The sequence below is a fragment of the Elaeis guineensis genome, chromosome 8 (assembly GCF_000442705.2).
Source record: "Elaeis guineensis isolate ETL-2024a chromosome 8, EG11, whole genome shotgun sequence".
Taxonomy (NCBI): domain Eukaryota; kingdom Viridiplantae; phylum Streptophyta; class Magnoliopsida; order Arecales; family Arecaceae; genus Elaeis; species Elaeis guineensis.
In genome coordinates this window covers 376,122-391,333 of record NC_026000.2, presented here as the reverse complement: position 1 = coordinate 391,333, position 15,212 = coordinate 376,122, and the positions used below count along the sequence as shown (strand labels likewise).

Here is a 15,212-nt window from a genome sequence, read left to right as displayed (position 1 = left end):
AAAATTATTTTATATATAAAATAATTATTTTTATTTTTTTATTTTTTTATTTTTATCAAATATTATTTTTTATTTTTATCGAATATTATTTTTTATTTTTTATATTTTAAAAAATAAAAAATAAAAAAAAATATATTTTTTTAATGACTAATCAAACGCACCCTAAGGACCAGAGGAGAACTCACCTGAGTCATCGAATCGGCGCCCCCAGAACGCGTTAGTCCCTCGAATCTATGGGCCAGCGCCACCTACTACTCCTAGATGTCAAAAAAGAAACGTGTTCCAGCCTGGTTTCAAATACAACGGCCGTCTGATGGTTTCAGGGGACATCCGTGGTATCATATGCAACACAATCAGCGACACCCACCATTGGCATTTTTACAAGGTTAATTACTGAAAATATACTATATTTCAACATTTTTTTTTTCATTTAAGCATATCATCATAATTTTTATACTGAAATATATGTGCTTTATTAAGAATTAAAATATTAATCTGCCATCAAGTGGCATCCAATTTTATCGTAAAATACTTCCATGAAAATGATATAAAAAATAATAAAAATAAAATAAAAATAACAAAAAATAAATGAAATTAAATTAAAAATAAAAATATATTTCTCCTATCCATATCTTTTCCTTGCTCTCCATCCTCCACATCCCTCCCAACTCCTTCGAGTTAGTCGAACGGAAGCCAAGTTGTTGCGTTTGAGTGTTGAATGACAGAAAACCCGCAAAACAAATCTTTTTGCTAGAAATTATTCGATGGGAGACCCTCCGATGTCTAAATTAGTCGGAAAAAGAGAACAGCTAGAGAGCCAAAAATAAGAGCCCAAAAACTTATAATTCACAGAATATATCCTATCTGATCCCCCATAACATACCGCTTTATATACAGCGAATAAAGTCGTTACTGTGTAACTCTTGGCTCTGAATAATCAGGACGTGGGTGTCATGGTACTTAGTGGGCGGTTACCTTATTAACTGCCATTAAGATCGAATAATAGGCCGCTCATTAGTGACTATTACGCTCCATGTTCACGTACAGTTAATGTTCGTACCGAATAACCATTGTTTGATCTCAGATGTATGGAATTTAGATAGTTGGTATGGTGTCGAGTAGTTCGTCGATTAAGTGCCTACTATATGTCGAATTGGGCCGGCTAGTCGTCAATTACATTCTGGACCAAGTCGGTCGAATGTCGACTAAGCCAAGTCTCGTCAATCTAAGTTGGCATGATCCGATGCTTAGTCAGTCGGGAACAAAGAGGAAAGATAGTCATTGTACACTTAGTCGGTAATGATGCGAGGAAGAAAATTAGTCGACTAAGCGACGAGAATTTATCCGAATACTTCTCTTCCTCCAAATTCTGCATTGGCTCCACTTCTCTTGTCTCTCTCCCGCCACCACTCCCTATCCTTTTTTTCAAACTCTACTTTCACCCTCACCCTCAACTTTGCCTCCGAATTCCATCGACTGGTTAATGTCTTGCAAGATACAAGGTACTTTGATCTTTCTGTATGGACTCACAACCATATCTAAAAATCTTGTAAGAAGCTCGTCCAAGCCAAGGCTGTCCTCTTCGACCTCAAGAAGAGAGGCAATATTCTTGAGCCTTTCCTCTGAAGCCTCATTCTTTAATGTGTAACCTTCAAGAGCTTGATTGGGACATGGAATCCATTTGAAGATAGATTAGATTAGGATCTTCAAGTCGATGCATAGATGCTTCAGATTTTGTCATCTACCTCTGCCATCGCAATAAAGATGCCACCAAGACTGAGTGGGTCTCCGATCGGGATTCGTCCAGCTGGTGGTATTTGAGATGGAAGGATATATTGATCTGATCGATGCAATGTGTGGGGGAAATATTCCTAATATGATCTGTTGGAGTAAATCCTCGACTCACAATCGACTAAGTGGTCGATCGATCAAGAGGGCCATACCGACTTCGATGTTAATCGACAATCCAATTCGAGGTTTATCTGATTAAGTTCATCGTACAACCGATGATCCTAAACAATGTTTGATTGAAGATTTTCTCGATATCTTACTGACTATCTTGATCCCGAAAGAATAGAGATGGAGCGAGCAACAGTTATTCGACGTGGGTGTTAATTACCTATAGTCATGAGGTCGTGGGGCACAATGACTGCCCACCAATGATCCATTATTCAGTTTTAACGATAGTTAATGAGGTAATCGCCCATTAAACACTATAACGCCCATATCTCAAATTTTAAGGGGTAGGAGTTATACAGTAATGATATTTTCCATCCAATATAAAGGGAGATAAATAAGGGGATCGGGATAAGATCTTTTTCACTTAACTCTTGGCTTTTACGCTTTGGTTCTTTCTACAGGTTCTAATCTTCGATTGACTTAACCATTGGAGAATTCTATCAAACAAAATCTAAAAAAAAGACTTAATTTTATAAATTTTCTATCATCCGACAACTAAATGCAACATCTCGGCTCCAAGCCGACTATCTAACCAAAACTTTACAGCAGCACGATCCATATCTATTTAGTTCAAATCTTATTATAAACTAGCACTCAACCCCTGCATTGCAGGGATTTAATGGATAATAATGAGAATATTTTATATTAAAAGTTGCTCTCGCCAATTAATCCCATGATAGGATCAAAAAGATTTCTAAGAGTTCTTCTTTCCAAAGATGACCTCCAAATCAGTGAAGATTGCTGCATTTGATAGATGCCCGATATCCAACATCTCCATATAGTACTTAACATTTAAAATATTCTTTATTTTTTATCATACTATTTATATTTATATTTTTTATTTAAAAAAATAAAAAAATAAAATTTGATATATGGCGTTGCAAGAGATTATCATATAATTTTACTCGTCAACATGGAATGCCAACCACAATATCTATGTATCGCTTTATTATTATTATTACGTATCAACATGGAATGCTATTCCTAATACCGATGTATCGCTTTACTATTATTATATAGATAGATTTAAAATATTTTTTATTTTTTTATCATACTATTTATACTTTTATTTTAAAAAAAAATATAAAAAATAAATTTGACATGTGGCGTTACGAGAGATTATCCTATAATTTTATGTGTCAATACGAAATACCACCCCCAATACCCATGTATCGCTTTACTATTATTATATAGATTTTTATTTAAAAAATAAAATAAAATAAAATAATAAAACTAACATGTAGCATTGCGGAAGATTATTCTATAATCTTATATGTCAATACAGAATGCCACCCCTAATACTTACATATCACTTTACTTTATTATACAGATTCTTATTTAAAAAATAAAAAAAATAAAACTTAACATATGGCGTTACATGTGATTATTGTATAATCTTATGTGTCAACATGGAATGTTACCTCTAATACCCATGTATCGCTTTACTATTATTACAAACATTCAACCCTCGCATTGTAGGGATTTAATTGATAATAATGTTAACATTTTATATTAAAGATTGCTCTCACCAATTAATTCCATGATGAGATCAAAAAGGTCTTCGCGAGTTCTTCTTTCCAAATATAGCCTTTCAAACCGGTTGTTCCATTGGATAAATGTCCAGTATCCAACATCTCTATGCAGTATTCAACAGAACCTTTCAATTTTCTCCCTTTGCATAAGCCCTGAATCAGAACTGCATAGTTAAAAGCATTCGGCATATTTCATTTTTCTACATCCTCAAACTTTTCTGCTTTGCAGAAGTCTTCCACAACCATCGTGTAAATCACAACCTTAAGGATTGTTCTCTTCTTACGTATTAATCTAAATAGCTTCATTGCTTCTTGAACCAATCCATTTTTACAGAGCCCATCAAACATAGCAATTGCATTATAGATGAGCCCCATCTTCTTCATCTTCTAGAAAATGTCATCGGTATCTTCTAATGGAGAATCAAGCATCATAGAGTCGGGTCTAGATGATTGTTTCATTTATTTTTGAGGGGCTTCCTCCATCTTTCCACCATGATTGGCATCATCAAGATTCAAATTTTTGAAGAAGGTAGATGGAGAACATGAACTTTGGAGGTAGCATTGACGGTGGGGTAGGAGAAGGATAAAGAGTTTTGGCTTTTGACAACCACGACTTTATCTGCTTCTTATTTTCTTCTATTTTTTAGAATAAAACTGAGTTATAATAATTTAAAATATATATTTTTTTATTTTATATCATATTATTTTTATTTTTATCTAAAAAATATAAAAAATAAAAAAATAATATATTGATACATAGTATTGTGGGAGATTATTTTATAATCTTACATGTCAATATGGAATGCAACCTTTAGTATCCGTATATCACTTTACTATTATTACATAGATGATAGATAATAATTTAAATATTTTTTATTTTTTTATCACACTATTTATATTTATATTTTTTATTTAAAAATATAAAAAATAAAAAAATAAAACTTGACATGTGGCATCCGTGTATCACTTTACTATTATTGTATAAATAGATTTAAAATATCATTTATTTTTTATCATACTATTTATACTTTATTTTGTATTTAAAAATATAAAAAATAAAAAAATAAAATCTGATACATGGTGTTGCGGGAGATTATCCTATAATCTTATGTGTCAACACGGAATGCCACTCTTAATATCCGTATATTGCTTTACTATTATTATATAGATACTTTTATTTTTTATTTAAAAAAATAAAAAAAATAAAAAATAAAACTTGATATGTGGCATCCGTGTATCTTTTTACTATCATTGTATAGATAGATAAAATAAAATTGGATATGTAGCATCCATGTATCACTTTACTATCATTATGTAGATAGATTTAAAATATATTTTATTTTTTTATCATACTATATATATTTTTATTTTTTATTTAAAAAATATAAAAAATAAAAAATAAAACTTAAGATTATCCTATAATTTTAGGTGTCAATATGGAATACCATCCTTAATATTTGTGTATTGCTTTACTATTATTATATAAAATATATATTATATAGATAAATTTAAAATATTTTTTTATTTTTTATTATATTATTTATATTTATATTTTTTATTTAAAAAATATAAAAAATAAAAAATAAAAAATAAAACTGTCAACGTGGCATTGCGAAAGATTATCATATAATTTTACGTGTCAATATGAAATATCATTCTTAATACCCATACATTATTTTATTATTATTATATAGATATATAATAGATATTGTATTGATAGATTTAAAATATTTTTATTTTTTTCATATTATTTATATTTATATTTTTTATTTAAAAAAATAAAAAATAAAATTTGATACTGCTAAAAGATTATTTTATAATTTTATATATCAATATGAAATATTATCTTTAATATTATATATTATTTTATTATTATTATATAGATTATTATATGCATAGAAGATTGAATATAAGTGAGCCCCGAGCAGCACAAAGGAAAAAATTAGCCTGTCTTACGATATATATGCTATAAATATAATAAAAAGCCCTAATCGAGAACGACGAGATAACCCCCACCTTCCCCCCTTTCTCCCTCTCGCGTTTTAGGGCGGAAGGAAAGAAAAGCTAAGAAAGTCCGTGAGGTCCCGCCATCGCCGCCATGTCTCAGGTGCTCAGCTCTCTCCAGTTCTCCTCCTTTTTCTTTTCCTACGCATCGTGTCGCATTCTTCTGATCCCAATGGCTCGATCGTCTCTTACTCTTCTCGATCTGTCTTCTCTTCTCGATCGAAGGACTTTAATTCTGTGGGGATATGTCCATGTTCCTATCGAATTAAGGCGATGATCGGGTTCTTCCTCCGCATTGTTTCCCGATTGCACCCTGTCTCGCATCTTGTGTCTGGAGCTGATTTTTCCCCTTTTCTTCTAAATTTGTTTCATTCCCCATGAGTCCTCTAGTTCATTGCTATTTCTATGGCATTGATTCTTTAGGTGGATCCACTCTCATGGTTATTAGCGCTAGGTCTTTGAGTTTTGTAGTAAACTTCCACTATGATTTGAAACGAGAAGCTCTTGTCTTGTTGGCATCTCTGCCGATCTCGGTGTTTCCAGGGAGTAGAGAATTCCTTTCTGCTACATCCTTGGTAGCGGGGTCGTGACATCTACGACCGAGAAGGAAACCAAGCGTTCCGTGGTTCAAAAATGCCGAATCTCGTCTCAATCATCGGGACTTTTCAGAGTAAGTTCCTTGGCTATTCCCGGATCCAGGGGCAAAATACCATCTTATTGATCAACTTTTCTTTCTTTCCCTCATCTTTGGTTATTCTCGGATATGCTAGTCGTACGGACATGAATAAGAGGTTGCCCTGTCTTGTGCATATTATACTAATTGTTAATTCCTCCTTTACATGTCGGCCCATCCAACAAATACTCCTAGCAGTCATTCTGCTTCTGCTTGCCATAACAATTCTTTCCTTGTTTCTTCAGCAACTTATCGATGCTGTCAAGATGTAGGAACCTCAATCGAGAACGACATGAAGAGCAACACGTAACTTAGCTTGTCTGGTTGCTAATTACTTTTGCCATTCTTTATAGGTGGATAATCGGAATTCTTCAGCTGGCAAGCGTGCTCGCACTGATGGTAAATATGTGTTTCGTTGATTGATTCTAGAAGGAAGAAATCGGAAATGAAACAAAACTTCCTCCTTTTTCTTCAGGTGGTCGGCGAGAAGATGACTGGACATGTCCTAGCTGTGGCAATGTCAATTTCTCATTCAGGACAACATGCAACATGCGGAACTGTACTCAGTCAAGGCCTGCAGATCATAACACGGTTAGTATTGGATCAGCTGCATCATTGAATTTATCTCCCTGGAGTTGTTGCATCGCTTCTTTGCATTTTTGTAAAAGGCATATGCTCTCTCTCTGTGTGCTCGCGCGCCCGCGCCAAGTGTGGCAATGGAGCTGCTGTTGGGAAATTTTGGATATAGAAGAGTGAGGTCACTTCTATGTCGATTCCATGAGGCTTGTCTTGATTATGGAACACCCAGATTTTTTATATCGTGCATAGAAGTATAACAGTGCTCAGGAAGGGGACGCATTACTTTTTTGAAGCACCTAACCACACTGTACTTGTAGAAGATTGTGCGCTAATCCTGTTGGAACTTATTTTACTACCCTTGTTTCTTGACATTGGATTTTTTCCCCCTCAATAAGATAAAATGCATATCCAAGTAAATTAGAGATTGTTTGCAGGCTAAGGCCACCGATGGATTTCATGCTGATGTGTTTTTCCTCTCTGCAGAAGTCCACGCCTAAGGCTTTGCAGGCTCCTCCACCTTACACATCATCAGCTGGTTATATGGGTTCAGCTAATCCATCTTCAATGTATCTTGGTGCTCCTCCATATGGGTCTTCTCTTTTTAATGGGCCACAATTGCCTCCCTATGATCTACCTTTCTCTGGAGGTTCTGCTTATCATTATGAGTATGGCAACCGCCTGTCTGTTGGCAGCCCATATGGGCCAATGCATATGTCTGGACCCCCTCCTTATTCCAGTGGACCTATGATGGGAACAGGTGATTTGCTGCAACTATATTGTTGCTTAGGAGCAAAGAATCTGCATTATTTTTTACTTTATCTCTGTCTGATAATTTTTTTGAAAAATCTGAATTAGTGGAAGGTTATATACTTTCTTTTTGAGGAAATTTGAGTTATTGGTTTGTGAGTTAAATGAAAGTTTAATTCATTTAAATGCAAGTTTTGTCAATATTACTTAAATATTATGCTGGATGTGTTGAGAAGCTTGTGACATTTTTGGGTCAAACACAAATTTATGCAATAGTTTCCTATGTTCTACTGCACTAGCTGAAAGCCTGCTGATGATACATTATAAGTTGCATTTTTTGGTTATGCTTTAGGTGGTATGTATGGTATGCCGCCTCTGGTGGACAGATATGGCTTGGGTTTGCCGCCGATGGGTCATGGTACGATGGTAAGTTCAGCACTGAAACTTTTGGGCTTCAGTAGTTAGCTTGTTTGGCATTCCTGTAGTGTGGATTGTAAGTAGATCATTTTCTGTTGTTTTCAAAAGGTTGTCTTAATTTGAGCTGTATGTTTCTGTCTGGTAATTTTAGTGGTGCACCCCTTTCTGAAGGCCTGTATGTGTATCTGTATATATATGTAACTGTGATGTAATGTGTTGCCATGCTTTAATACAATCTGGGTTTATATATATCCTTGCTGACTCATAATTTTCCTTCATACTCCAGTAATGTACCTTTTTTTTTTTTTTGATTGAATTTTTTGCAGGGGGCAAGGCCTGGAACATATCCTGATGAGAGTTCTCAAAAGAAGGCTGCAGGTTTGTCCACAGAAGTTTTAGGCATTCCTAGTTTGATGACACTACGCTTCTTCTTCTTTTTAACTGTTTTTGGTTTCACAAATATATCTAGGTGCTGGACGCGATAGTGACTGGACATGCCCTAACTGTGGCAACATTAACTTCTCTTTCCGAACTGTCTGTAACATGAGGAAGTGCTTTACCCCAAGGCCTGGGACCCAGGTTTGAGCAGCTCCGTGCCATTTTATTTTCCTTTTACTTTGGATATGCTTCCTTGCTTTATTGATTGGCTGTGCCATATGCTCATTATTGTCAAGCTTTCCCCTTCCTGTAACATTCTTGACCTTGAGGTGTTTTACACTGTCTCCTGCCTTTATGGTTGCATATGGTTTCAGAATAAAAAAAAAAGTGGAATAGAAATAGTTGTGCTTATTGGTGTAGTCACAAGTTATTCATATTTTTGTTTGGCTAGAATTTCTGGAATAACTTTTGGCAGGGGGTGTCCTTGTTCACAAAGAAATAGGAGAGGCATAAAAAATGGTTTGATTCCCAAAATAGCTTATGACACAGCTTTCCCTGGAATTGTTATGCTCTGCGTAAGCAAATTTGACTGGGATAGCTATTTCTTGATTATGCCTATTTCCAAAGCCTGTTTGGTGGGTATAAAGCTTATGCTAAGGCTTATGCCAGTTCTATTCATGAACCAAATGCTGCTTATCATTATTCTGCTGGTTCTAATGTGTAATCAGCTCAAGTTAAACTTTAATGCAACAACAAAGATTTATTTACTGGCATCATAAGATGTATGTATTATTTTCAAAGTAATGGCAGTTCATTGAGTGACAATGAAACGTATGGTAATGGCTATTTAGGCTATCTGTTTTAAAGTGTATTTAGATGACATACGCACGGTGGTCCAAAAGTGAGTAGCTCTTGATTTTTCCTTCTTGACCAATAGTAAACTGCTCTATTAATACTTGTAACTATGATCTTGGACATGTTCTCATTGATGCATCTATTTCTGCACATGATACACCGGATGGTGGAGGGACGAGTTTTCCTATCTATGATACTATCCACCTATCCTTATCCTATATAAAGTAGGCCTATTTCCAAACTTTTAAATTCCCACAGTACCCCTAGTTGGATTTCTCTATTAAATGGTGTGCCCATTCTTAATCTCGGTGCTCCTCAGGTCTGTTATTGTTAAGAACTTCCATCCCAGCAATCTTAATCTCTTCTTCCACCCACCCAAAATCTAATCCTCAAAGCTTGCCAGCTTTATTGGTCCAGCAACCCATGACCCTTTGCTCATAAAAACCATTTTTCCAAAAATTAATAGTCAGCTAATTTTGAATATTTAAAATTTAGAATTTAGCTATAGTATCCTATAGTCAAAATCTTTAGGAGCCATGAGCATTTGAATGTGTTTTATAACTAGTACTTGATAGATGTGTTAAATCTATTCATCATCATGATCAAGCCTTCTTCCATCAAAAGGGGAATGGCTACAAAGTACAGTTTTTAAAAGTCTCCATCAAATTAAAAAATTTTGATGATTGGTTATAAATTGTGTCAACTTTTTTAGAACTATATCTGGTTTCTATCTAGGGCAACTTTAGTTAAGACGGGGGTGCCTGCTACAAAACCTAGGAGGCAAATAGGTGCATAAGAAGACCATCTTATTGGTCGCAATTTGAGCTTATGTGGAGGTACTTATGTGGGAGAATGGCTTGTGGGGGATCTGCTTGAAAAATCATTTAAATCATAACTGTCCTGGACACAACAGGAGCATGATGTTTTGGGATCTCTGGTGAAAACATTGACCAGACACCTGTGATCTCACAAAAATAAAGGGGAGCAGGTTTTTTTTTTTGGTGGATAACTAAATTATAGGGAGTGAGACAGGATGCAGTTGATCTCTGTTGTCTTCATGTTAAAGATAGAGATAGGTGAATGTGCGGAAGGTCTAGTTGAAAATATTACAATTTAATATGAAATTTTCTTGGATTTTTCTGTTTTACTGGAAAACTTTATCCAATGAATCTAATTCAAGCTTATTTCGTTTTATTTTTTATGTTCTTGAAATTAAGTGGATTTGACAAAATTCTGCTCTCTGCTTAAAAAAATAAAAGCGATTTTGTTATCTGTTAGGAGTTACTGGTTTAAGGTATTGTGAATTTTTTTTTTAAAGAAAATGATTAGGTTAAGTGCTAATTTCTAAGACACTTTGATTATTAAGATTAGAATCTTTAAATTCAGGCGTTTTCGGTGCATGAAAAGACTTCTTGCATTGCTTCCTGTCCCGATGTTGTACAATTCAAACTCTATTTGTAATTGCCTATCATATCTAGACTTCACTGACATTCTCCCTCCACATTGGTACAGGGTTCAAAGTCTGAGAATTCCAAAGGCTCCAGTAAGTATAATTCTTCATATTTGCTTTGCACCCGCACCCCCCTTCCCTTTTTCCAGTTGCATAGGTCCTTTTGTCTCTTTGAACTCAACATCAATACAATATATTGTAAATTTTGCCTTTTTTGGAGACTTTTTTTTAAAGAAAATTACATTACTAAATGTCTGTATGTGTTTATAATTTCCTCTGCTTGTAGCACGTTGTGTTGGGGAAGAAAAACCTTGGAATTATTTTTATTTTTTTATTTTTTTGTTAAACATATTCATCAGAAATCAGATGGTTTTCCTAATATTTTTTTTCTTGTTTTGTATTGCAGAACCGAAAATGCCAGAGGGCAGCTGGAAGTGTGAAAAATGCAACAACATAAACTACCCGTTCCGGACCAAGTGTAACAGACAGAATTGTGGTGCAGAAAAACCGCCTCAGCCAAACAAAACTCAAGGGCTGACATCTGATGAGGATGACCAGGTTTGTTATCTCTTGCATTTATACTGATGCTCTGTAGTATTGTTGCTTCTATTTTGTTTGAATAGTAAGCCTGGTGAAGATGAGACACAGCATGTGATCTCTTTTTATATCTGATACGATATATCATAAGCATCACTATTTTCATTCAGTCGACATGTTTTCTTGCATTACATTGATGCATCACCATGCTTACTGTTACAGTGAGTCCTAGAACAGTAATGAGGGTCGAGAAGGTCCACAGTCATCGTCGGCATTGCAGGCATATGATGTCTGAAAGGTCAGTCGTGTGTCATGTAGTTGCAGCGGTTGTTATGTGTTTCTCCACCCTCTTGAGATCTGAGTCAAGTTGTTGTACTAGTGCAATGAGTCTTAGCCAATTTGCAACTGGTATCTTGGCATGTTGGGTATTGACAGACTTTTTCCTCCAAGAATGTCATGTGTGGGCCTGTCACATTGTGGTGGTACTTGCAGGTTGGTTCACTTTTCTTGTCGCTTTGGAAGACCATTGTGTTTCGATTTGAACTTTTGTCTGTTTTGGTGGACTATGTCTTAGATCCTCTATTATCTGTTATATACTGTCGGTGTTTACTGATGGACTCCCCTGGGGATGTCTCCATCAGATATTCGGAGTTAATGGTTTTGTTCTCAGTTGGTTAGATTTGTGTTTGTTCTTTCTTTGCGTATATTTGTCCAGTGGGTTGTGGCTTCTGCACTTTCAAGATCTGGAGGCTTGTAGTTTTACTTGTTTACTAAGCTTTCATCCCTTTTGTACTTGGTATATTAGGAAAATTCTTTGATTTGCTAATGTCAAAGTGGTGCCAGTAGAAGATCTGGATGGTGTTGTCTGGTTTTTGTCTGTAGTAATGGATGACACTAAATCTTTGGTTCAAGTTTGCAGTATTGTAGAATTTATTCATCATCTGGTAGTCACGGACTTCATCCTAACTTAATCCACAGCACTCCCTTTTCTAGCTTTTGCACTGTAAATCTTGAATGCCATTCAGATTGGCTTTTGATTTTGCAAATAACCTGGATCATTATGCACTATCTTTTAAGTTAGACTTTCATAGGTTCAGGTATTTTAAGTTATTAGAATTATTTATAGTGAAATCATCTTTGTTATATGCATATGATACCTGTATTTTATGCCATGTCATATGTGTCAAATGCGAATGCTTTAGATTTGTGCTTTTTTTTCTCGTGGACCATTATCTTCTAGCATCAGGATGCACTACTTGGTTTACTCTTCATAGTTTTTCCTCAGTTTACTTTCCAATCCTGTCCATTTGAGTTGTCATCTGGATATACATTTTAGCCACTTGTGGCTGTTACACATCCTATGATATACTAACTCCTAAATACTGTCTCTTCTTTTCTAGACTAGGTAACAATTTAGTTTCTTACAGTTTGTGTTCAAGCTAGAAAATGGATGGATCAAACGATGCATTCGGAATTATTTTTTCCAAGTAAATTTGTGCAACCAGGATAAGTTTTTCAATTAATTTGCTGTTGTCTTTTTTGGCAAAGTTTACTAAACTTAGAGAAAAGGTACCTTATAATTATTTGTTTTCAGGTATTAGTTTAAATGATTATTTCATGGGATATACTTTTGGATTTATATTTTTTATATTGCTAATGTAGCAAGCTTCTTGAGTACTTAGCCATCATATTATCTGAGACTGTTGTGTTTTTTTATACTTTGACAGCTTGTGGATGGGAAGATTTTAGTGACATAAACTTTGAAGTTTGAATTATGATCCTCACAAGCCTTTGCTTAATCGCAAACCTTTATCAGTTTCAAATTGTGGAGGCATTTGTGGAGAATAAATGATGTCATCTATAAATTGGTTTCCTAAATCATATTTGGCTGTTTATTTCTGAAAGTAGGACAAAGTGAGCTACTCTTTTCTAAAACCAGATTGGGAAAGTGAGTTGTCGAGATTTAAGGCTTGGGGAAAGATGAGGAAGTTGGTAAGAACATGGATAAGGAAATTCAAGTTAAAGGGATGGAGAAATTGGTGTCAAATTTTCATTTTGGACCTGGTGGGTGCATTTTATGTTTGCTTTAAGGAAGGCGGTAAATGAAAATTAGAGGATCATGGTTTGTTGTATCGTCTTGTACCGTCTAGTATGGGATGCACCATACTATACCGGTCTCATACCCATATGCTATCTTGTATTGTATCAAACTGCGTACCAATACTATAATAGGATGATACCTGTATGGGATCTGGTATCGAGATGGAGAACCTTAGAGGACAAAATTTGTTCCACAATTGCGCTTAATTTTGTCATTCCAAGTTTATCCATGTGTGAAGGTCCTCAAGATGAGTTCACTCAAATTAATTCTCACCATCACCTAAACTATTTGTAGCCTTAAAATTGGATGGATCATGACTTATAAGACCATTTCTTCTTACATGATCATCCTACCTGATTTGGACTTCCCATGAGGAAAAAGTCTCTTCAATACGGTCAACAGTGACTATGTTGTCCCAAGAAAGAACATGCTAACCTAGTTGACGAGTGTGTTCATAGCCTTATTTTTTAAAAAATAGTATCTCCCTGTAGTTTAAAAATCTGAAATCTGCCTGTAAGAACTAATTAGTAAGTCCGACCAAGTTTTCCCTGTATTGAGAATAACAAATTCTCATCCATCATTGAATAATATTGTGCATCAAAAAGGAAAAAAGACAGTAAGAGGGATGGAAAGGATCCAAATATGGACGACATGCTTCGAAATCTTGTTTTAGTTATGTTGGGCTCTTTAGCATTGAGAAAAGTTCATTGGAAAAGAACAAAGAAATCGTGATTTGTTGATTTTACATGGATATAACGGAGAATTAATGTGTTATGGAAGGACCAGTGGCATGCTGTGGTTTATGAAAATGAGTCTGCAGAACTACATTGTTTTTATGTGCTTCTTTCATGCAGAGCCTATAATACTTCCATTTTTTGATAAAAAGAAATGCTATTTTTTTTATCTTTCTAAACATTGATAGACTTTTTGGAGAAAGCAAAACGATATACATTAGCTTAGTGACAATTTCTTCTAAAGATCACAAGTTTTACACGAAATTATCTTATTTTTAGAACAACTTTTCAGAAGGAACCTCTAAAACGTGTGTTATCTCTGCAAGCACTTGATTTATAGGGTGACTGAGAATTACATGTACTGTCTCATTGTTTTGAGGTGGTGACACTATCTTTTTTTTTGGGGGGGGGGGGTTGGTGGAAGACAATATCTGGATCATTTTGCCATGCGTATGTTGCACCTTTCGATGGTTTTTGCATGTGACACTTTGTGTCATATTCTTTCATGTGTTCCCTTTCGACGTTAATCCACCTTAGAAAGCAAAGAATCAAACTTGCTCATGCATACAGTGATGCAGTTAATTTGTACAAATCCAGTCCCTTTTCCTCTGTAGGACCTCCTGCATAAACATGCCATGAAATATGTAATCCATTACATTAATTCTTAATCAATGTGATCTGCTCTTCTAGTTTATTTGGTTGAAACTTGTTATATCTCCTTTTCACTTCATTATTCTCAGCTTTTGAATCTCACCAACTAATTTTTGTATGTGGAAACCTTATTCCATTTCTAGATCCATATCAACAATGTCAGGGCCTGTAATCATCTTTATATTTTCTTTCAAGACTATCTGACATGTGGCGATAACATGACACTGTAAACTATAATCTTCACTTTGTGCACATCGCACTCATATTACTGTTACTGTTTTCATCTATTACGTTGTCAATTCACATGGTACCATGGAAGTATAATAGAAGAGGGGCGTAAAATGAACTTTTTGGCTTTGATTGGAGCACGATTATCAGTAGTTTACCTTACCACAAATGCTTGCCATATTCATTTGATGTCAACTTCTGACTACTTCCATCATTTAATTATCATTTAATCCTGATGTTAGTTTGTCCAGTGGATGTGCTATGACATTCTTGTGTCTGCGCATCTAAGATTTCTGCAGGTATGTAATAATGCATGTTAATAATGTGAACAAAATGCTTGCAAAATTTGTTTATTTTATTTTTCTAG

The 15,212-nt window shown here is 34.9% G+C and overlaps 1 protein-coding gene across 7 annotated transcripts in view; it reads left to right on the top strand.

The window, feature by feature from the left end:
- The first annotated feature begins 5,449 nt into the window (after positions 1-5,449).
- The window catches only part of LOC105050899 (ranBP2-type zinc finger protein At1g67325), a 15,107-nt gene continuing 5,344 nt past the window's right edge, over positions 5,450-15,212 (top strand). For 3 of the 7 annotated variants that reach the window (XM_073261546.1, XM_019852326.3, XM_010931119.4), the window contains exons 1-9: positions 5,450-5,598; positions 6,522-6,567; positions 6,644-6,759; positions 7,231-7,504; positions 7,847-7,920; positions 8,238-8,289; positions 8,381-8,490; positions 10,657-10,687; positions 11,001-11,152. In XM_073261546.1, the coding sequence (XP_073117647.1) occupies positions 5,590-5,598; positions 6,522-6,567; positions 6,644-6,759; positions 7,231-7,504; positions 7,847-7,920; positions 8,238-8,289; positions 8,381-8,490; positions 10,657-10,687; positions 11,001-11,152 (864 nt within the window). In that variant the 5' untranslated portion in view covers positions 5,450-5,589. Of the gene's footprint in view, positions 5,599-6,521; positions 6,568-6,643; positions 6,760-7,230; positions 7,505-7,846; positions 7,921-8,237; positions 8,290-8,380; positions 8,491-10,656; positions 10,688-11,000; positions 11,153-11,353; positions 11,809-12,858; positions 15,207-15,212 lie in introns of those variants that run through there. The other 4 variants (XR_012143187.1, XM_073261548.1, XM_073261547.1 and 1 more) reach the window with 3 other exon arrangements.